At 42.9% G+C, this 23,311-nt stretch overlaps 1 protein-coding gene across 1 annotated transcript in view; it reads left to right on the top strand.

Annotated features, from left to right (window-relative positions):
* Window positions 1-22,888, top strand: part of LOC109917249 (carboxypeptidase A1-like) — a 28,596-nt gene extending 5,708 nt beyond the window's left edge. Inside the window, exons 4-10 of the mRNA XM_048610481.1 lie at window positions 658-759; window positions 7,924-8,022; window positions 8,475-8,585; window positions 14,400-14,490; window positions 16,475-16,674; window positions 18,924-19,008; window positions 21,442-22,888. Coding sequence (XP_048466438.1) covers window positions 658-759; window positions 7,924-8,022; window positions 8,475-8,585; window positions 14,400-14,490; window positions 16,475-16,674; window positions 18,924-19,008; window positions 21,442-21,629 — 876 coding nt within the window. The 3' untranslated portion in view covers window positions 21,630-22,888. The remainder of the gene's footprint in view (window positions 1-657; window positions 760-7,923; window positions 8,023-8,474; window positions 8,586-14,399; window positions 14,491-16,474; window positions 16,675-18,923; window positions 19,009-21,441) is intronic.
* The last annotated feature ends 423 nt before the right edge of the window (window positions 22,889-23,311 follow it).

Raw genomic sequence — 23,311 nt, 5'->3', positions numbered from 1 at the left:
AACAAGGTTTGTGGTGCATCATGAGAAAATGGCACAAATGGACCTTTCACTTGGATTTAAAGGGTGGATTCAGTAATCTCACATTCCCATGGGGTGACTGACTCAATTATTACACAGGTGGGAGAATCGTGCTGGTCACATCTCTGTCTCTGATTCGTGCTGTCTTGAAACTCAGCATCCTGCTTCGATCACAGGATGATTCAATGATCTTTACAGATGCCTCTGGTTTATAAGAGGCTGGCTGACTACATTATCCACATTCAGTTGCATCACTAAATGTGAACATCAGGACCTGACGGCAGCCAAGAACCATGTGAATGTGGGTTTGTGCATCTGCCTAAGGTAAGGTGCCATGAACTTACACTCTGAGTGTTCAGATTCTATAATGGAACTCTGACCTAAGGGTAATGTTGGACCATGTTGTATCATTGCCTTGAAAGTACGTACCTCTCCTCATCTATGGGTAATGCTCCAACTAAAGATTAGGAAGAAGGTTTCATTGTGAAAAGCATTCTATGAAAAGATTCCTTATCAACGCATCCAGGGAAGGCCCAAGAACCTTGCACCTTATGAACACTTCTTGTTGCATGGTTTAAGTTACAATTCAGGAATACATTGATATGTCATGTACATTCTCCATTTTTGGTTTCTCCCCAGATTTTTAGATGGCTGAAGGATCTTGCTGCTGAAAACCCGCAATTAGTCCGAAGAATCAGAATTGGTATAAGTTCTCAAAGGCGAGCTCTTCATGTCCTTAAGGTTGGTCAGAAACTGAAGACATTTATTTTCTCATCATCACACAAAAAGCTTATGCTGTTTCAGCGTAGTTTGCTGGTGCCCAGCTGATAACTAATTGTCACTCAATAACATAAAATGTTAACCTCAATCATATACTTGATAATTGGATTCATACGACAGTTTCCTGTATCTCTTCCTGTATCACTGTATCTACTTCAACAGTTCAAGAAAGCCGCTCACCACCACTTTCTCAAAGCCAATTAGGAAAGCCTACAATGCCCACATCCCATAAACAACTATTTCTTTACAAGATCACATTCTAAATTACACGCTAATGGGTGGTGTGATGATGGGGTGCAGTGGTGGAAGCGTGGGAGTGACAGTTGATTATCTTCTGAGCTTGGAAGTTGAGGCACATTAGTGAAATAAAAGAAGCACATAACCCATGTTAGAATTGATCCAGGAGTATTGTACACTGTTCGGGAAGGAAAATCTAGTTTAAGGTGCAAACTGCTGTGGCTGATTTTACCTTCTCTGTTTCAATACAACCCAAGTTCAAGCAAGAGAAAGTGAAGGAAGATTTGGCCCTCAAACTCAGCTAAAATTGTCAGAATGTTCTCACTTTGTTTGTTTTAATAGGTAGTTACTCAAAGCTTAGACAGTCCAAGTACAGGTCATTGGAAATTGTCTGGTCGAATGGTATAGTTCTAGCATTCTGCAGCTCTCTTTATTGCAGCTAGTCATCTTCCCTATTTATCAATTTTACCATAAGCAGTGCCACTGGAGCTATCTTCTTGCTCTTAATGTCTGAGTAAGCCATTTTTTATGTTCCTTCTCCTCTTTGCATCCTCACTGAGTCGGAACTGAAATGATAAATTGCAGGTACCTGTATTATCAGGGGAATCAGGCCAGATTCAAATCACAGGCACACAGTGCTCATTTCCAAGCCTGGGTATGTACAGCTGTGTGGACTTCCTGATAGTTCTACTGCCTTCCAGGAGTGTGAGAGCTGTGGAACTGACCCCTCTCTAACTCTAAACTATTATTTGCAGAACTGAAAAACCATTAAGCTCCTTGACTCAATCTGTTTTATCTTCCATGTACAGTCTGAGAATTTTTAAAGCACTAACCTGTTATTAGATAACCACTAATTCATTTATTTACATTGTATCCTCTGTGTTCTCATTAACATTCGTAATGTCCTGCACGTTGAACTCTGTCTCAATATACAAGTTTCTTAATCGAGAGAAAATATTATAGATAGGCACAGGTTCAGGCCTAAACAGAAGCTGCTGGAAAAGCACAGCAGGTCTGGCAGCATCTGTGAAGAAAAAATTAGAGTTAACGTTTCAGGTCCGGTGACCCTTCCTCAGAACTGATGGTAGCTAGCAAAACGTCGGGTTTATATGCATAAGATAGGGAGAGAGCGGGGTTACAGAGTAAACAATAGATGGGGATAGAGCATAAAGAGAGACAAGAACAGCTGGATAGACAAAGGAATTGATAATGATCTGGCTAGGAGGGTGAATAGCTGTTAATGTGGATTGTTAGTGACTAACAATAGATAGTGTGTAATGGCAGGCTATGTGATAACAAGGCCTGGTGTGTGGGTTAGGGGGCTAGGACATGGGAGAGTTCAGGCCCTAAAATTATTGAACTCGATATTGAGTCCGGAAGGCTACAGTGTCTCCAAGCGGAAAATGAGGTGCTGTTCTTCCAGCTTGCGCTGAGCTTCGTTGGAACATTGCTGCAAGCCTGAGACAGAGATGTTGGCCAGGGAACAAGGTGGTGTGTTAAAGTGGCAGGCAACTGGAAGCTCAGGGTCTTTTTTGCGAGCAGAATGTAGATGTTCTGTGAAGCAGTTACCCAGTCTATGCTTCACTTCCCCAATGTAGGGGAGACCACATTATGAGCAGCAAATGCAGTAGACTAGATTCTGGGAAGGGCAGGTGAAGTGTTGCTTCACCTGGAAAGTATGTTTGGGGCCCTTGGATACTAGGGAGTGAGGAGGTAAATGGGCAGATGTTGCACCTTCACCGATTACAGGGGAAGGTGCCGCGGGGCTGTGTTGGGAGTGAAAGGAGAGTGGACCAGGGTGTCCCAGAGGGAACAGTCCCTCGGAAGGCAGACAGGGGAGGGGAGGGGAATATGTGTCTGGCGGTGGTATCTCACTGGAGGTGACAGAAATGGCGGCTGATAATCTTCAGGATGTGGATGCTGGTGGGATGGTTGATAAGGACAAGGGGAACCCTATTACTGTTATGGGAGGGAAGACAGGGGGCGAGGGCGGAAGTATGGGAGATGGGTCAGACCTGGTTGAGGGCCCTGTCGACAACGGTGCTGGGGAATCCTTGGTTGAGGAAGAAGGTGGCCATTTCGGAGGCTCCCTTGTCAAAGTTGGTCTCATCTGAACACATGCGACAGAGTCAGAGGAACTGAGAGAATGGGATGGAGTCTTTACAGGAAGCAGGGTGCAAGGATATATAGTCCAGGTAGCTGTGGGAGTCGGTGGGTTTATAGTGGATATTAGTGGCCAGTCCATCCCCAGAAATGGAAACTGAGATGTTGAGGAAGGGAAGGAGGAAGTCAGAGATAGACCAGGTGAAAGTGAGGGCAGGGTGGAAATTGGAAGCAAAATCAATTAAATTTTCCAACTCCGGACAAAAGAGTGAAGCAGCAACAATGTTATCATCAATATATCGGAGAAAGAGTTGTGGGTGGGGGCCAGAATAGGACAGGAACAAGGAATGTTCCACAAACCTCATGAAGAGACAGGCATAACTGGGGCCCATGCAGGTACCCATTGGCCACGCCTCTGACCTGAAGAAAATGAGTGGAGTTAAAGTTAAAAGAGAAGTTGTTGAGGGTGAGGATGAGTTCGGCCTAGCGGAGGAGGGTGGTGCAAGTGGGGACGGTTCAGGTCTTTGCTCCAGAAAGAAGCGGAGAGCCCTAAGACCCTCCTGGTGGAGAATGGGCGTGCAAAGGCATTGCACGTCCATGGTAAAGAGGAGGCAGCTGGAGCCTGCAAACTGGAAATTTTGAAACTGGCGAAAAGCTTCAGAGGAATCATGAATGTATGTGGGCAGGGAATTGGACCGGGGGGAGAAGACTGAGTCAAGGTAGGCGCAGGAGCAGGCTAAAACAATGGATCTGCCTGGACAGACCTGTTTGCGGATTTTTGGAAGGACGTAGAAGCAAGTTGTGCGGGGCTGGGGGACTATATTTGGAGGCAGTGGGGGAGAGATCACTGGATAAAATGAGGTCAGATACAATGGCCTGATGTGTCATGATGGGGTCATGGTCCAGGCGAAGATAGGAGGAGGTATTTGAGAGCTGGCGCTGAGCCTCTGCAATGTAGACGTCAGTATGCCAGACTACAACAGCACCACCCTTATTGGCAGGCTTAATAACAAAGTCAGGGATAGATCCAAGCACATGGAGTGCAGTCAGTTTGGAGGGAGTTAAACGGAATTTGGTGAGGGACAGAGAAATTGAGGTGACCAATATCACATCAACAGTTCTCAACGAATAGATCGAGTGCAGGTAAAAGGCCAGACGGAGGGGTCCAGATGGAGGGAGAGTGTTGGAACTGGGCGATGGAGTCTGTGGGATGGGGAGACATCTCTTGTCCAAAGAAATGAGCACGGAGGCGAAGATGGCAGAGGAAGAGTTCGATGTCACGTCGTGCCTGAAATTCGTTAAGGCGGGGATGCAGAGGAATAAAGCAGAGGAATAAAGCCTTTGCTGAGTACAGAATGTTCAGCATCAAAGAACGGAAGGTTAGGAGAGATGGTGAATACCTGACAGGATGTGGAGTTGGGGGATGGGATGAAGTCAGAGGGAAGGGGAGGAGAGGAAGGTTTTAGAGGGCCATGGGTATCTCTGAGTTGTTGAATCTTGTGGCCCTTGATGCCTGAAAGGAAAAGAAAAAGTTTCTTGTTAGCACGGCAAATGAGCTGGAGGATGAAGCGGAACTGCAGAGTGGTGCAGCCCTGAGCCAGCGCGTGGCGATGCTGTTAGAGAGAAAGGCTGAGTGTGCATGTCATGCCGCATGGCACTTACTGTGGATCTCAGGGTGCGTCCACGCTTCCTTCACTCCCAACACACCCCCACGGCACCTTCCCCTGCAACTGGAGAAGGTGTAACACCTGCCCATTTACCTCCTCCCTCTCCAGTGTCCAAGTGCCCAAACATACCTTCCAGGTGAAGCAGCACTTTACCTGCACTTCCCAGAATATAGTCTACTGCATTTGCTGCTCACAATATTGTCTTCTGTACATTGGGGAAACAAAGCATAGACTGGGGGACTGCCTCACAGAACATCTACGTTCTGCTCGTAAAAAAGACCCTCAGCTACCTGTTGCCTGCCAATTTAACACACCACCCTATTCCCTGGCCAACATCTCTGTCTCAGGCTTGCAGCAGTGTTCCGGCAAAGATCAGCGCAAGCTGGAAGAACAACACCTCATTTTTCACTTGGGGACCCTGCAGCCCTGTGGACTCAATATCGAGTTCAATAATTTTAGGGCCTGACCTCTCGCATGTCCTAGCCCACTACCCCACACACTAGGCCTTATTATCACATACCCTGCACACCAGGCCTTATTATCACATAGCCTGCCAATACACACTACCTATTGTTAGTCACTAATAGTTCCCATTAACAGCTATTCACCCTCCTAGCCAGATGGTTATCAACTCCTCTGTCAATCCAAATGCTCTTCTCTCTTTGGGCTCTATCCCCACCTGTCGTTTACTCCCTACCCCCTCCCTCTCCCTATCTTCTGCATGTAAACCAACCTCCCACCCACCTTCCTGCAAAAATGCCATCCCCTATTCCCAATTCCTTCGCCTCCGCCACATCCGCTCCCAGGATGAGGCATTCCACTCCCGTACATCTCAGATGTCCTCGTTTTTCAAGGACCGCAACATGCCCCCCTCAGTGGTCAAGAACGCCCTTGACCATGTCTCCCACATTTCCCGCAACTCATCCCTCACACCCCCTTCCCGCAAGAACAACCAAAACAGAATCCCCCTCATCCTCACTTACCACCCCACCAACCTCTGGATCCAATGCATCATCCTCCGACAATTCCGCCATTTGCAATCCGACCCCATCACCAAAGACATTTTTCCCTCCCCACCCTTATCTGCTTTCCGGAGGGACCAATCTCTCCGGGACTCCCTTGTCCGCTCCACACTCCTCTCCAGCTCCACCACACCCGGCACTTTTCCCTGCAACCGCAGGAAGTGCTACACCTACCCCTACACCTCCCCCCTCACCCCCATCCCAGGCCCTAAGGAGACTTTCCACATCAAGCAGATGTTCACCCGCACATCTGCTAATGTGGTATACTGTATCCGCTGTTCCCGTTGTGGCCTCCTCTATATCGGGGAAACCAAGCGGAGGCTTGGGGACTGCTTTGCTGAACACCTACGCTCAGTTCGCACTAAACAACTGCACCTCCCAGTCGCGAACCATTTCAACTCCCCCTCCCATTCCTCAGACAACATGTCCATCCTGGGCCTCCTGCAGTGCCACAACGATGCCACCCGAAGGTTGCAGGAACAGCACCTCAAATTCTGCTTGGGAACCCTGCAGCCCAATGGTATCAATGTGGACTTCACAAGCTTCAAAATCAACCCTAGCGCATCCCAAAACCAGCCCAGCTTGTCCCCGCCTCCCTAACCTGTCCTTCCTCCCACCTATCCCCTCCTCCCACCTCAAGCCCCACCCCCATCTCCTACCTACTAACCTCAGCCCACCCCCTTGACCTGTCCGTCCTCCCTGGACTGACCTATCTCCTCCCTAACTCCCCACCTACACTCACCTTTACTGGCTCCATCCCGGCCTCTCTGACCTGTCTGTCTCCTTTCCACCTATCTTCTCCTCTATCCATCTTCTATCCGCCTCCCCCTCTCTCCCTATTTATTTCAGAACCCCCTTCCCCTCCCCCATTTCTGAAGAAGGGTCTAGGCCCAAAATGTCAGCCTTCCTGCTCCTCTGATGCTGCTTGGCCTGCTGTGTTCATCCAGCTCTACACCTTGTTATCTCTTATCCTAGTTACCATCAGTTCTGAGGAAGGGTCACCGGACCTGAAACATTAACTCTGATTTTTTTCTTTACAGATGCTGCCAGATCTGCTGAACTTTTTCAGCAACTCCTGTTTTTGTTCCTGATTTACAGCATCCGCATTCTTTTGGTTTTTACAGGTTTAGGCTTCCCTGTTCTAACTGCCATAATGCTGGGCTTACATCAAGAATATTGTTACATGTCGCATATCTCCCTATGTTGAGGTATTCCAGGCTATTGTCATTTATCCAGTATCTCTAATACAAGGTTGATGACTTATATGCAGTGTGTATGTGCTAAGCATGCAAATTCTTCAGGAAGTCATCAACACATCCCTTTAACTACTTATGCCAACCTCAGTAAAACCAAATAAAAACCAAAAGAACTGCAGATACTGTAAATCAGAAAGCAAAACAGAAGCTGCTGGAAAAGCTCAGCAGGTCTGGTAGCATCTGTGAAGAGAAATCAGAATTAATGTTTTGGGTCCGGTGACCCTTCCCCAGTTTTCAGGTAGGGTCACTGGACCCAAAACATTAATTCTGATTTCTCTTCACAGATGCTGCCAGACCTGCTAAGCTGTTCCAGCAACTTGTTTTTGTCTCAGTAAGACCAGATTGAATGTCTGCTCCAGTGTGTGTATCTTTTGTTGGTTTTCATCACAGGGCTAAAGTGGGTGCACAACATTCTTTATGTGTGAGATATTAACTTGTTTCCTGCTGAGGTTAGTCACTACTATTTACGCATGACTTTGCTGGAGTGGGGGTCGGTTATCACGATTCAACTATCATAAATTAGCGCTCAGTCACTTTCTGTAGCACTCAAAGTCTCCTGCAATCACGGCACAATAAGAGCTAATACGAGAATGTATATGTACAGAAGTTGCTTCACTACCTGTTGCATCTAAACTTTTACTTAACATAATCTACTTAATTCTCCAACAGCGCTGATCTGTCATTAGACATTTACTCTCTATTGTTCTGTTGAACCTATTTTTCTAAACACCTTGTTCAGACATGTCATTACACACCTCTGGCACAGGTGGGACTTGAACCCAGGCCTCTCGGTCCAGGGGTAATAAGTCTTTAATTGGGCTGTTTCTTTCATTCAAACAGTTCAGCACAGGACGTAACCGTCCTGCCATATGGATCGACAGTGGTATCCATGGCCGTGAATGGATAGCGCCTGCCGTCGCAATCTGGATTGCAAAGAAGGTAGGAAAACATTTCATAAACTAGTGGGGCAAATTTCAATGTAACCCACCCACAGAGAAACTAATTGGACCGTGAACAACACTGAATTACACGCTCTTGGCCCAGTTTTAGTTTCCAGTGAAGTCAGTGGACGGCAATGTTGGCTAAGGTGTAAAATCATTCTCTGCCTGGTCACTGGGATTTCCCATCTGGTGAATTTCGCAAAAATAACCCACAAATCGTGTGCAAATTTATCTGATTCCTATATTGCATTCCTTAAGGACTAAGTGATCACAATTGTTCTGACAAAAATGGGAATGTGGTGGATATTGGTCTTTGTAAGAGATAAGCAGTGGACAGCAGCTGAAGCAGGGAACAAGAATATTTCTGCAAGTGGGGAAAATTGAGCAAAATTGTGAAAAACACCCAAGCATCTGATTATGAATTATCTTCCTGTTTTTGTGTGTCATTAGATCACGACTGATTATGGAATTGATCCCTCCATCACATCATTGCTGAATAAAATGGACATCTTCATGGAAATCATGGCGAATCCAGATGGCTATGTTTACAGTCGGACCACAGTAAATAGTTCAGGGTTTCTGACCTTATTGGTCCTGTTTCATTATGTTTCTAACAAAATCTTTTGTTGCCAGTTCCCTCCCTCAAAACAACATCCTACATTTATACACTATTTATGACATAGGAACGGCTTCAAAAAAACATTTGACATGGAGCCACATAAGGATGAATTAGGACAAGCAGTTAAAACTTGCTAAAAATAAGTGTTAGATTTAAAGGAGTATCTTAAAGGAGGAAAAGAGGTGGTGAGGTTTACATTCTAGTTCTTGGGGCAAGGTGCCAATGATGCAAAAAATAAAAATAAGTGATATATAGAGGCTAGAATTGGAGGAAAACAAAGATTTGAGACGATCACAGGGTGATAGATTATAGAAGAGATAAGGAGAGGCAACTCACTGCCTGGTGTTATTAAAGTTTCATCACTCCAAGGAGGTAATAGAGAAGAAAGTTTGCTGTCAGCATTGAGGCAAAGCCCAAAGAGGCAGATCTTCATTAGTGAAGTGGTTGAGATGAGGATTGGAGGTCAACCAGCTCAATAGAATGTCTCAGAGGGAGGAAGATATTGAACAACAAGTGGGAACATTGGAGGACAGAAAGTAAACTTAAGGTGCAGTCACACAGATAGGATGTTTGCTGAGTCCCATGGGGCAAGAGGTCTGAGCATAAGAGAAATTGAGGTTTAGACAATCTGACGGTGGGACAGAGATCTATGGCTTAAAATTCTCCCAACAGAATGTTAACATGCAATGAAAAGCAAGCTGGGAATTTTATTCTGGGCAGTTCCACCAGTAACCAAATACCCAGTTGGCTTGTAGCCAATATCAAGGACAGTCAGACAATGTTATATAGTCAAACAATCTGGCAAACTAATATCATCTTTTTCATGCAAACTTGCAAGATGAATTCAGTTCATTGTGACAGGGGAACTAGAATATTGGGATGATGGGGACACAGGGTTTTGCATGGGACCAGACAAACTACACAAAGCTTGTCATTCCGCGGAGGTTTTGGAGATCAGGAAGGACAGAAATCTTGTCATCTTTGAGATGATGAGATTATGGCTAATGGTTCAGAAGTAAAGAGGCTGAAGTCTGGCAGGGCAGGCAATGTTAGAATTGGGAAACAAAAGAAAAATTTCTAATGTATTTGAGAGGCCAGCTGTTTGAAGAGAGCAGAGTACTGGACTGCATCAAACAGTGATTTGTCAGAAAGCTTGGTTAAACGCTAATAATAAATAAAACATTCTGTCTTTTCAGTGGGACTGAATTACTCTGTGGCTCATGGTCCAGCTGCTGTTGAAGTGTTTATGGTTCTTTTACATAATGAGGACACCCTGGAAATATTTACTCAGCTACTAAAGATATCATAGCTTGATAAAGCCTGTAATAGTCTAGATGTTAGAATGGGGAGCCCGCAGTCAAACTTGCTTACTGAGCAAACGGAAGCACTGAGGTAATATTAGGAAGGCAGAGAATTAATTCATTCAGTACATAATAATTTGGTGCCTAGTGAGATCAGACTTTATATTTCATCAGATCCAACTGGGTATATACATAAATAGTAAAAACAAAGTGCTGAAGAAACTCAGCAGCAACTGTGGAGAGAGAAACGGAGTTAACATTTCAAGTCCAATATGACTTTTGCTTGGTACACACTGGACGTGAAACGTTTACTCTGTTTACAGGTGCTGCTAGATCTGCTGAGATTCTCCAACACTTTCTGTTTTCAGATCTCCAGCATCCATAGTATTTTGCTTTTGTTTTAGAGTTTACATTGAGTATTATTTTGTTTAAAAAATGTATACATTTCTGAACTATAATGACCATGACATTCATTTTCAGGAAGTGACAGACTGACCTGTGACTTGAGACACAAAAACAAAGTTGCTGGAAAAGCTCAGCAGGTCTGGCAGCATCTGTGGAGGAGAAAACAGAGTTAATGTTTCGGGTCCGGTGACCCTTCCTCAGAACTGGAGATATGACTTGTGACTTGAGCTTATGTCTTCATTTGTAGGAACTACTCACTTCTGGTTAGAAGATGACTTCTGTTAGTATGAGAGGGAGAAACAATGTACGGGGCAGTTGATGAGGCTCACAATATACTCATGAGTGTGTTTACTTCGTTCTGGTGCGTGAGTGCAGATATTTTTAATCGCACTGCATGCCATGACCAATTTAATTCCCTCACTCACTGTGACATGTTTATGGAAGGATTTATTTGGCCCCAATTGCCATACCATGTATGACAGGAACTCCAATTTGCATTTGTGTGTTGTCAACATGTGGAATGACTTTCTGGTAAATTGGTAATGGAGGCAAGAGCTCCGGAAGCACACGAGATGATATTGAGGTTGGTTGGCTTGCCGAGCTGATTTCTTGTTTCACAGACGTTTCATTACCCTGCTGGGTAACATCATCAGTGCAGCCTCCGATGAAGCGTCGGTGTGTTTTCCCGCCTGGTTTATAAACTCTGGAGTGCGTTGAGCTGGACTGCCTCACTTCCAGTTTTCCTTCGTAGTGGAGTGTATATGGGGTCAAGTTCTATGTGTTTATTGATGGCTTTCTTCTTGGAGTACCAGGCTTCTAGGAATTCGTGTGCCTGTCTCTGCTTAGCTTGTCCCAGGATTTTGGTGTTGTCCCAGTCGAATTGGTGGTTCTCCTTATCCATGTGGATTGAGATGTGAGAATATTGGTCGTATCTTTTTGTAGCCAGTTGGTGTTTGTGTACCCTTGTTGTTAGTTTCCGTTCTGTTTGTCCGATGTAGTGTTTCTCACAGTCTCTGCAGGGAATCTTATAGATGACGTTGGTCCCGTCCATGGTGGGGAGTGGGTCTTTAGTTCGGGTCAGCAGTTGTCGTAGGGTTGATGTGGGCTTGTGTGCCACTGTGATGCCCAGCGGTCGTAGGAGTCTTGTGGTTAGTCTCAATGTGTTCCTGATGTAGGGTAGTGTGATGAGTGCGTCAGGGCGTGTAGTATCTTCCTGCTGTTGTTCATGTCGGCATCTTCTGACCCAGTTTTTTGGATATCCATTATCCTTGAAAACCTGGAAGAGGTGCTCTTCTTCCTCTTGGCGTAGTTCTGTGTTGCTACAGTGTGTTGTTGCCCGTTTAAATAGTGTTCGCACGCAGCTTCATTTGTGTGTGTTGGGTTGGTTACTGTTGAAGTTCAGTACCTGGTCCGTGTGTGTGGCTTTTCTGTGTACTTTTATTTGGAGTTCCCCATTTGTCTTGCGCTCTACCATGATGTCCAGGAACGGGAGCTGTTTGTTCTTCTCCTCCTCTCTGGTGAATTTTATTCCAGTGAGGGTGTTGTTTATAAGTTTGTGTGTCTCCTCTAGTTTGGTCCGTTTAATGATGACAAAGGTGTCATCCATGTAGCGTATCCATAGTTTTGGTTGGATTAGCGGAAGGGCCGTCCTTTCTAGTCTTTGCATCACTGCCTCTGCTATGAGTCTGGAGATAGGTGACCCCATGGGTGTCCCGTTGATTTGTTCGTATGTTTGGCCATTGAAAGTGAAGTGGGTGATGAGGCATAGGTCCAGTAGTTTCAGCATGTTGTCTGTGGAGATGGTTTCACTGGCGTCTTGCTCTTGTTCCAGTAGTTCTGTCATTGTTTCCCTTGCTACTGGTATGTCTATTGGTGTGAATAGGGCAGTGATATTAAACAATATCATGGTCTCCTCGTCATCTATCCTTATGTCTTTGATGGAGTTGAGGAATTCTTTGGGCTGAGTGGATTGAGTGGTGTGACTTGTTGACTAGGTGCCTGAGTCTCCTTTGTAGTTCCTTGGCTAATCTGTGTGATGGAGTGCCTGGTAGGGCGACAATGGGTCTAAGGGGTACTTCCGGCTTGTGTACTTTCGGGAGGCCGTAGAATCAGGGTGTGTTGGTTCCTTCGGGTTTCATTCTTAAGAAGTCTGCTTTGTTGATCTGTCCGGTCTGTTTAAGTCTTTTTAGCGTGTAGAGGATTTTGTTGCCTAGTTGCGGTGTCGGGTCAGTTTGTACTGGCCGGTATGTGTTTTCGTCGGCGAGCAGTGCCTGTGCCTTGGAGATGTAGTCCTTTTTATTCAGTATTACTGTCTTGCGCCCTTTGTCTGCGGGTAGTATTGTGATGTTCTTGTCCTTCTTCAGTCCTTCCAGGGCCTGTCTTTCCAATGTGTTGAGGGTGTTGAGTTCGCTCCTTCTGGTTAGTGTTGGGATTACTGTCTATCTTATCGTTTGTTGTGTTTCTTCGTTGATCTTGTTGGTCCTCAGTGTGGCTTCCAGTGTGGCTAGGAATTCCGTTTTGTTGGCGTCCCTGTAGTTATAGTTCAGTCCTCGGGTGAGAAAGTCTTCTTCCGTGTCTGTCAGTTTCCTGTCAGAGAGGTTTCTTATCCAGGTGTCTGTTCTGTTGTCGTTTTTGCGGGTAAGTGTAGCTAGCTTGTCTTGAAGGGTCTGTCTTTTCTTGGCTCTTGTGGTCTGTTGGCTGATGTTGATGGCTTATTCCATGTCCGTTGTCCAGTCCTGATTGGTAGCTTCCAGGAATAAAGTTTTTTGGTGCGTAATTTCTCTGTTGTATCTGTGGAGCCAGAGTGGCACACAAGCCCACATCAACCCTACGACAACTGCTCACCCGAACTAAAGACCCACCCCCATCATGGACAGGACCAATGTCATCTATAAGATCCCCTGCAGAGACTGTGAGTAACACTACATCGGACAAACAGAAAGGAAACTAACAAAAAGGGTACACGAACACCAACTGGCTACAAAAAGATACAACCAATACTCACTCATCTCAATCCACATGGATAAGGAGAACCACCAATTCGACTGGGACAACACCAAAATCCTGGGACAAGCTAAGCAGAGACAGGCACACGAATTCCTAGAAGCCTGGTACTCCAAGAAGAAAGCCATCAATAAACACATAGAACTTGACCCCCTATACAATCCACTACAAAAGAAAACCAGAAGTGAGGCAATCCAGCTCAATGGACTCCAGAGTTTAAAAACCAGGCGGGAAAACACACCGACACTTCATCCGAGGCTGCACTGATGATGTTACCCGGCTGGGTAATGAAACGTCTGCAGAACAACAAACCAGCTTGGCGAGCCAACCAACCCAACCAACCTCAATACCCACAACCCGAGCTACAAATATACTCCAAAACCTTAGAGACACAAAATGACATTAGACTAATTTGTTACCTTAAACATCCGAAAGTATCTTGAAACTGCAGGGTCACTCATAACATTTAAATACTCCCTCCCTTTAATTTGTCTACAGCTTGTACAGGACCAGGCTCTTCTTCACCAAAGAGAGGGCTGAGGCTTGATTTAACAGAAGTTTGTAAAATTAAGAAGGGATTTGATATGTTAAAACATAGAGAACTGTGGGATTCCAAAACTGGGGATAATAAACATAAAACTGCCATTAATAAATCTAATAAGTAATTCAAGAGAAACCAATTTATCAAGAATGGATAACTCATTAGTACTGTATTTGAGGCAAATAGTATGGATATATTTAAAGGGAAACTAGATTAATACATGCGGGAAAAAGAAATCGAAATGTACATTATTAGGGCCAGATGATGTGGTGTTTCAGGAGACATTATGTGCAGTATCGACTTTTTGAGTTAAATTGTACTGTTAATTGTATGTAAAATGACTGTTTAATGGTTTGAGTGCAGATGTATTATCAGAACCGCAGCTTATTGGCCTGTTGTACCTCTTTCTAAGTGTTGTTAGAAGATGCATATCATATAATAATTAATGCTAAATGTGTGTAGTTTCTGATAGTCAATGAGCTAATTCTGTCATCCTGTAATCCCAGAACCGAATGTGGCGTAAGACCATGTCCACGAGCCCTGGAACTCATTGCTTCGGTGTTGATGCAAACAGGAATTTTGACGCTAACTTTGGAGGTGAGATATTGTTTCTAATATTGTTTTGTGATGTTGATTAATGTCACATTACATAGTATTGTGCTGAAAGAGTTGATCAAAATTAACCCTATTTTCTACAATACAATACTTGAATAATAAAACAACTTGAAACTTCTTGAACACCAACTTAATTGAAAGGAAAAACAGTCTCAATAGACCGAATGGCCTCCTTCAATTCTCATGTAACAAATAGGCTGGGTCATGGGAACAGGATGTACATAATTCTGGCCATCTGCTGACACTGAAATCTACAGCACAGAAAAAGGCCCTTTGGCCCATCAAGTCTGTGCGTGTCGAAAACAACCACCTAACTTTTCTAACTGTCCTGCTGCGTTTTCTCACTGTGGGTAAATGTCCTGCTCATGCCTCCATTGGTTAATGCTATGTTTGGTGTAAACCAAAGAAAATCCCAGGCTTAGGTCTGATCTGTGCTTAACGAATGAGTTGCTGTCAGCGCAGTGTGAGCAATCTAATTGAGCTTAGTGTTGCTGGGAACCAGAGAATAGCATAATGACTTTCAATTACTGACTCTGGTTTTGAGGAGAGAGTGCTGACAGAATATTCAGAATGGAAGGCTTCACAGCTCAACACTATCTGTGAGGGGGAAACAGTCAGCTGAAACTTACCTTTTGCTTTCACCTTATGGAAGACCACAAAGGCTGGAACATAAATGGAAAACAAACTGCATGAGGAATCAAAGTCTTTCAGGAGAGAAAAGGAGAAGGCTGGAGGAACAGGGCTTATGTTCAGAGTTCATGTTTGGGTTAGGGTGTGAGTTTGAGTTTGGGTTAGGATTTGGCTGTGAGGATAGTGTTACAAGTGGTTGACTGTCCTGTTTTGTGTTTGTATTCTCATTCCTCAAGCTTTTTGTTTCACTATTATTTGTCTTACCCTTTCTATACCTTTCAGCTTGTTTTACTTGTCATTTTCCTTTTCTTTGTAACTTTTCCTATTCCTGGCTGGGGTTTTGAGCTAGGGTAAGGGTTAATCTCATATCTTCCATTGATTCCCCAGATTTTGGATTCCTTTAAAAATTGGTGATGGCTGTGGATTCAACTTTGAATATTGGCCCAGTCGCTTGAACTCCTGAAAACAATAAGATACATTGAAATTAGGAACATGATTAGGCCATTCAGCCCTTCCAGCCTGCTCCATCATTCAGTATGATCATGACTGATGAACCAGCTCAGCACCCTGTTCCTTATTTTACTCCATACTTCTTGATCCCTTTTGCCCTAAGAACAATATCTATCTCCTTCTTGAAAACAATCAATGTTTTGGCCTCAAATGCTTTCTGTGACAGAGAATTCCATGGGCTCACCATTCTCTGGGTGAAGAAATTTCTCCTCAGCTTGGTACTGTATGTCTACCCCATATGCTTACACTATGATCCTTGGTTCTGAATTCCATGGTAATCGGGAACATCCTTCCTGCATTTACCCTGTCTAGTTCTGTTAGAATTTCATAGATTTCTATAAGAACCTCCCTCAATCTTCTATACTCCACTGCACATAGTCCTAACCAAAACAAAAACAGAAATTGCTGGAGAAGCTGTGGCAGAGACAGCAGAGTTAATATTTCAAGTCCAGTGACCCTTCTTCAGAACTCATTAGTCCTAACCAATCTGTCTCTCTTCATATGTCAGTACTCCTATCCTAGGAATCAGGCTGCTAAATCTTTGTTGCACTCCCTCCATAGCTAGAATATCCTTCTACAGATAAGGAGACCGAAACTACACACAATACTCAAGATGTGGTCTCACCAAGGCCATGTACAATTGCAGTAAGACTTCCCTGCTCTTGTACTCAAATCCTCTCACTATGAATGCCAACATACCATTTGTACTATCACTTTCAGAATCGGCATTGATTTGTTTTCAACTAAAGGGTAACTATTGGTGTTAGGTGAGAGGGCTGATAAATGTCTTGGTGCAAAGCTAATAAAAGCTGTTTTTGATTCACAGGCAACGGGAGTAGCAAAGCCCCTTGTGCAGAAAGTTATTGTGGGCCTCACGTGCATTCTGAACCAGAGGTGAAAGCCATTGTAAATTTCATAAAAAACCATGGCAATTTCATGGTTTTCATCACACTCCATAGCTATTTACAGCGTTTGCTGTATCCTTATGGATATACCCATGTGCCTCCAGAAAACTTTGAAGAATTGGTATGTTGCCTTAGTCTATTCGAAGAACTTTTTTTGAATAAACTCTTGTTTTTCTCTGTAAATGTTGATAGCTTTCTATGTACAGCAGTCACTATGGATGGTTTGAACAAATGCTTGGCTCCATTTGGATTAAGGTCCATGATTCAACAAATGTTCATGGAATCTCCAGGTAGGTGCAGCCAATCAGAGGGCATGCACATCCCAGACAGGTTTTGTATCCTAGATTACAGAAAGGGCATAGCAGAAGTCCTTGATTCTACAGAAAACCTGACCAGTAACATTTTGTCTCTTGGATGCAGCATAGTTTGGTCTTTACCACTCAAGTATTAAGCACCATCTGATTGGAGCACAGGAAAGGAAGCGCTGAAGCATAATGAAGATATGGCAAGCAAAGGATACTTTGAGGAGAAGAAAAATCCAGGGGAGAGGAAGTTCTAGACAGGAAGGAAGATTGTGGTAGGAAAAATGGAGAGGAATGGAATATTTGGCAAGGAGAAAGGATTGAAAGCACGGAAGAAGTGAGGAGGGGAAAGAAATTGTGACTGAAAAGTTCTTGAACTTGGGAAGGTTTGGGTGAAGGAATTTCTAGAGTGAAGGAAGAATGGAGGCTTTGGAAAGCTAATTCTGGATAGCAAGGAAAATTGGGTAGAAACAGAGATCTGAGAGGAAGGAAGGGCATTTTGTATGATTATGCCCCTGAGAACTGCTCTCCACCGAGGAAATAAGAACATAAGAACATAAGAAATAGGAATAGGGGTTGGCCATCTGGCCAAACAAGTCTGGTCCACCATTCAAAAAGATCATGGCTGATCTTTTTGTGCACTCGGCTTCATCTACCCACCCGCTCACCATAACGCCTTACTGTTGAAAAATCTAATTTTTGCCTTAAAACAGAAAGGAGTGGCTATGAGTTGGCTTGTAATTAAACCTGGGTCTCCCAATTGGCAGGTGAGAACTCTACCACTGAACCACCAATGCAAGCACTGCAAGACCAAATCCCAAAGTATTCAGTTTCACTTGTGCCTGGTGCATGCTATAGGCTGGTTGGAAGGGTCAGTACACTATATTTCACCCTCTTGGGACATAGCATTCAGTGCAAGCCAAAACATGGAGAAATGGAAGGCTCCTGTTTTTCCTCGCTATACAGTCTCTTTGTGACCTGAGGTTGGGGTAATTTCAGCATGACTCCTTGTAGGTATGAGTCTACAAAATATTTTCTATAACTGAACATTGATTGCAGTATTAACCCTGCAGTTGTTGCTAAAAAAAAAAGTCTAGAATAAGGGCACATAATCTAAAAATTAGGAATGGGTTGTTCAAGTTATTTACACAAAAGGGATTGGAACTTGGAACTTACTGCTTCGAAAATTCTATCGAGACTGGGATCAATAGATCAATAGACTCCAAGTAGATACACAGCCAGATTCTAAACAAGGCCTCACACCTAAAATGCATTGTCTGACCTTGAATGTCACCTCTGGTGTATTGAGGGGACTTTAGTTATCTGGGGCAGTGACTTGAAAGGAATTCTTGAATTTGCACATTAATCCTTTCTACCTGATTAAAGATTTAACAACCATCTTGGGTTGTTTAACACATTTGCATCAGTTCTATGACCCTTTGATCTTTTGCTTATAAATTCTGTGTCTGATGCCGCTGACACCTGAAGAAGGAGCGAGACTGCAAAAGCTTGTGTCTTTAAGTAAGCCTGTTGGACTATAACCTAGTGTCGCATGATTTTTGACCTTGTCCACCCAAGTCCAACACTGGCACCTCCAAATCATGGGGATCAACAGAAGATTTTGAAATCGGAATTAATATAGACTTTTGAGAGGCAAGGATATTAAGGATTGTGGTACAAGTCATGGTCATGACAGGATGTTTTAGCAATGTTGATTGAGGCATAAGTATTAATGAGGATTTGCTGCTTTTGCAGAATCTTTTAATTTCACTTAAGGGAACAGACGAAGGGTTGGGTTAACATCTTCCCTGATAGACAGAACCTCAGACGTTGCAGCACTCTCTTGGTACTGTACTGGACCATCAAGCTAGATTGTGAGCTCAAGTCTGTTGAGTGGGAGTTAAACAGACAATATGCAGCCAGTGCTTGAGTCGTACCTGTGAGCCACAGTTGAGAAGTAGATGACAACTGACTGATTTGGACAAATGTTGTTGTCATTAATTCAAGAAACAAATGACCACTGTATTAATCCCTAATGATTTTCATGACCTCTCCCTGTATGGTACAGGCCACTCTAGCCGGTGAAGCAATTGAAGCTCTGACCTCCCTGTATGGCACCCAGTATACACATGGAAGCATTGTACAGGCTATTGGTAAGTGACATATTGAAAACTGTGGTGAGTTGCTTTGTAATCTGACAAATTTCAAAGGTTCTGCTGCAATTTTAATTGTCTGTAGGTAGGACTGATTCGAAAATTGAAGAGAGTAGTTACAAAATACAGGTATAAGGGGACACAATCCAGATCCATAATGAAAGAGCATTTAACCAAATCTTTGAATGGCACAGGGTTCTGAAAGTTATAAATTCTGTTATCTTTATCTCCTTTCTCATTATTTTCATCCACCTAATGATGGGAGAGTTGAAAAAGGTACAGTGTATATATCTGTTAATTCAATCTGCAAAGAATATATAAGCAACAAAATAGGTAAAAACATTCTCTTGTTCATTTTGCAGGCCAATGCATTGAACAATCAGAGTCAGGCTGCCTGGTTTAAAATGTAAACACAGCCTGGCAGTTAACTGTCCATCATCATTAAAATGATGCATTCCCAAAGCAATACCTCTACAAATCAGAGTTCCCTTCTTAACCAATCAGTACATCCAGGGCAGGTGGGAATTAACCCAGACCTAGCTCAGAGCACAGGACACTACTACTGTGCCACAAGAGCCCAAACAATAGACGGGTATGTACACTTACTCGAAAGATTACAACGGCCTAGGGACACAATTCTAGATATTTCTAATCACCTGGTCCAGAGACACTATTATTACCTTACTGGAGCAGTTGGGATTTGAACTTGTGCCTCCTGGTCCAGAGGGATACTACCTCTGTGGCACAAGAGCCTCTAAATGTGTGTGACTTTTTTTTTGTTTTTCAAATGTGTTCCAACGACACAGCTCTGCATGCTACCCCTCCACCACAAGACAGCCCTCAAGTGTGTGACTGAAACTAAGAGAAAACATTTAAAACATCTCACTTATTAAGAAGCCAACATTTGTATTTCTTTGTCTCCTGTTCTGTATTTCCATCTAATTATTTCCAGTTTGTTTCCCATCCTAAATGGGCTGGGGGAATGCATTGTGGATAGGTCATGTGCAATGGCTCAGTTTAGGGAGCCACTTTTTTTTGATAACGGTACTAAATGTTATCAAATCAAAGCAGCTACAGCTAATTAAGAAAATTGACAAAATAGTCAGCATTCCAGATTACAAAGGCATTACATCACCAAGCAACACCTACAGGAAATAATCGTTAAACAGGGGCTGATTGCCATGTTGTGCATGTTTGCCCCCCCTCCTCCTGGAGGGACAATGTATATACATACACTGCCAGTAGCAAGCTTCCACATGAAAATGAAAATGGCTCTCTATAAGATGTTCCCATGGCAACTACATTTAATTCAGAGAGTTATGTCTTCACCTCACTGCTGTACTGAGGCATTAAAGCTTTCTCTTAAACTCACTCTGCAGTTCTGATTTTGTCAAGTTCCTGCACGCCCATTTTCCATGAGTTTTTCCAGGCCTGCCTCAGAAAATGCTTTTAATGTTTACTTCTATTGAATTTTCTTGAATCCACTTGTAGAAAGAAGTGAACAATCTCAAAACAGCACTAAGCATGGGATAAATAATCCACGTATTAATATCCTGATCCTATTTCCCATTCTAAATCAACACAAATCCAGGCCTGTTCAATCCACTCTGTTCCAGCCATGCTTGGAAGGTTTTCCTCATGATTTTTCAAAGCATCTGCCACCCTACAAAACACTAAACAAGGAAAGGATAATCATTTCAAGAGTATGTGCTGTTTTTCTTTAACAACCAGTGGGAAATTTACAAACATCTTTCATTCTGTACACTCTCTAAACAACAACTAAGCTCTGATTACCTCAGGTGTGGTTACTTACAACAATCTCCAGAGGAGATTTACCAGAAAGATTTAAGTATTTCACCTCAATGTGCAGACTGAAGAAACTGGGGCTGTTTATCTTAGAGCAGAGAAGGTTAAGGGGAACTTTGATAGGGGTTTTCAAAATGAGGATATATTTTGATAAGTAAATAAGGGAAGTTCCTTCCAGTAGCTGAAGAATAAGTAACCAGAGGACACAGATTGGAGCATAATTAGCAAAATAAATGGGTGATGAGGAAAAAAAACATTTATGCAGTGAGTTATGATCTGCAATACACTGCTTGAAGCAGGTTCGATAGGAACTTTCAAAAGGGAATTGCATAAATACTCAAAGTGGAGAATCTTGAAGAACTATGGATAAGCAGCAGAAAGTGAGATTAAAACCTAAGAGTCAAATGGCCTTCTTCGTGCTGTCTCTCCTGATTATGTGATTGTGAAACAGCACAGGACGGACATAAGCAATGCCATAGGATTCCTGCCAACATCCATTAAAAATGCATATCAGAGAAAGATTTCACTGGTTAGTTGAACAATTCAATATTTTTATGCAAGCGTTGACTGATTGGATATTTGTGCTTTGCTTGGTTGTCCATTTGAAACCTTTCTATATCTCTGTAGATCAGAGCAGTGGGAACAGCATTGACTGGAGCTATAACCAAGGTATTAAATATGCATATGCTTTTGAGTTGCGCGATGAAGGTCAATATGGCTTCATGCTTCCACCGAATCAAATCATTCCCACGGCTGAAGAAACCTGGTTGGCCATCAAGAAAATAATGGAGCACGCTTCCGATCGCTTACCTTGATATTGTTACTTCTGATTTAGAAGGCCAGTGCTGAGGGCCAACCAGCTACCTAATTGTATTGTTATTGTGCATCCTTTCTGCTGCATGACAATAGATACAGAATCACATACTGCTATAATGCTTAGCACAACATGCAGTGCAAAATGATGAAAGCTCATTTCTCTCACCTCTGCCATTGCAGATTTACTCTAATTCCAGCCTTAATGGGCAAATAGTTTAATAAGATGCCTGAGTGACAGGGTTGACCTTAGTCTTAACGTATAACAGCTTGTTCATTGTCAATTTGAATAATATCTCAATTTGAACAATGTGAGATTTTCCACGCCCTGGGTGAGGATTTACTTCAATCTCAGAATATGTGTGTAGTGTTGAATTATTCAATTTGTCTATATTTGTCTGGCTGCTAACTATTCACTGACTTGTAGGTGATTAGTTCAGCGTGGATGAGGTTACTGAGAAAGAGAAACGAAACTCTAAGCAATGGGAAGTATGACAGCAGTTCATTGAGAGTATAAATAAACTTACACTCCAAATTCAACATCTGAATGTATAACCTCCGAATATCTCCAAGGCATGAAATACGAGGTAACTTTAATCTCATTTGTACCACAATCTGAAAGGGCCTTCCACTCTCAACATTTACATTGGTAACAATATCAGTTTAAGAATCTAGCTCAATTGCAAAATGAAACGACTTAATCCAACCTCAGGATTTAAGATTTTGCAGTAGAATGAAAATTCACGATCTCAGAGTTTAAGGATTTACCTTAGCACGGTGTTTACATATTTGCATAAAACCAGTTGAAGGTTGTGCTCCAAACTCATCCTGTGAGGGTCTGCCTTAAATTTAGTTAAAGATTTCACCTTTAGAAGTTTAATTCATTGTTGGTTAAGGGTTTATCATAATACTTAATTAATATTCACAGTTGAACATATAGATCCCTACCTCTAAGCTCATGCATTTTGGCCCATATAAGTTAAGGTTTTACCACAAATACATGATTTAACTGTGCATCCCAACCTAGGAATTTATATCGGTACCCTGTCTGACTGTTTAATTTTTGATGCCAAATTCATCATTTTCCAGATAATCATTTTTCAGTTTTGTTCAAATCTCATTGGTTCAAAGGGTTCACCTCAATCTCAAATTAAGAATGTGTTAGAATGATATTTGCTGTGCTTGATGTTTAATATACAATGCTTGTCAAGTATGTATTCATATAATGTTTATTAAAAATCATTACCTGTTGATCACAAATGAAGGTGTGACCTCAAATCAATATCTGTCCAGTTTGTGATTGGACAGACCACCTTTTTCACAGCATTGTTGTGGTGCAGAAGGAGGCCATTCGGCCCATTGTCTACCACTGGCTGTCCAATGAGCATTAGGAATTAGTTCCATTCACCTGCCTTGCACATTATTTCTATTCAAATAATCATCCAATGCTCTTTTGATTTCCGAAATTGACGCTGCCTCCACCACACTTGCAGGCAATGCTTTCCAGATCTAAACCACTCACATGAAAAGTTTTTTTTTCCTCACAGCTTATTTGTTACATTTGCAAATCTGTGACCTATTGTTCTCGACTCTTCGTGAGTGGAATGCTTTTCCTACGTACACTATCCAAACCATGTATGATTTTGAAAACGTCTATAAGATCACCTCTTAGACTTCTTCTCTC

This window comes from Rhincodon typus, chromosome 22, assembly GCF_021869965.1.
Source record: "Rhincodon typus isolate 14 chromosome 22, sRhiTyp1.1, whole genome shotgun sequence".
Classification (NCBI taxonomy): domain Eukaryota; kingdom Metazoa; phylum Chordata; class Chondrichthyes; order Orectolobiformes; family Rhincodontidae; genus Rhincodon; species Rhincodon typus.
The sequence above is the reverse complement of the archived record's forward strand: the minus strand, read 5'-3'. Positions and strand labels throughout refer to the sequence as shown.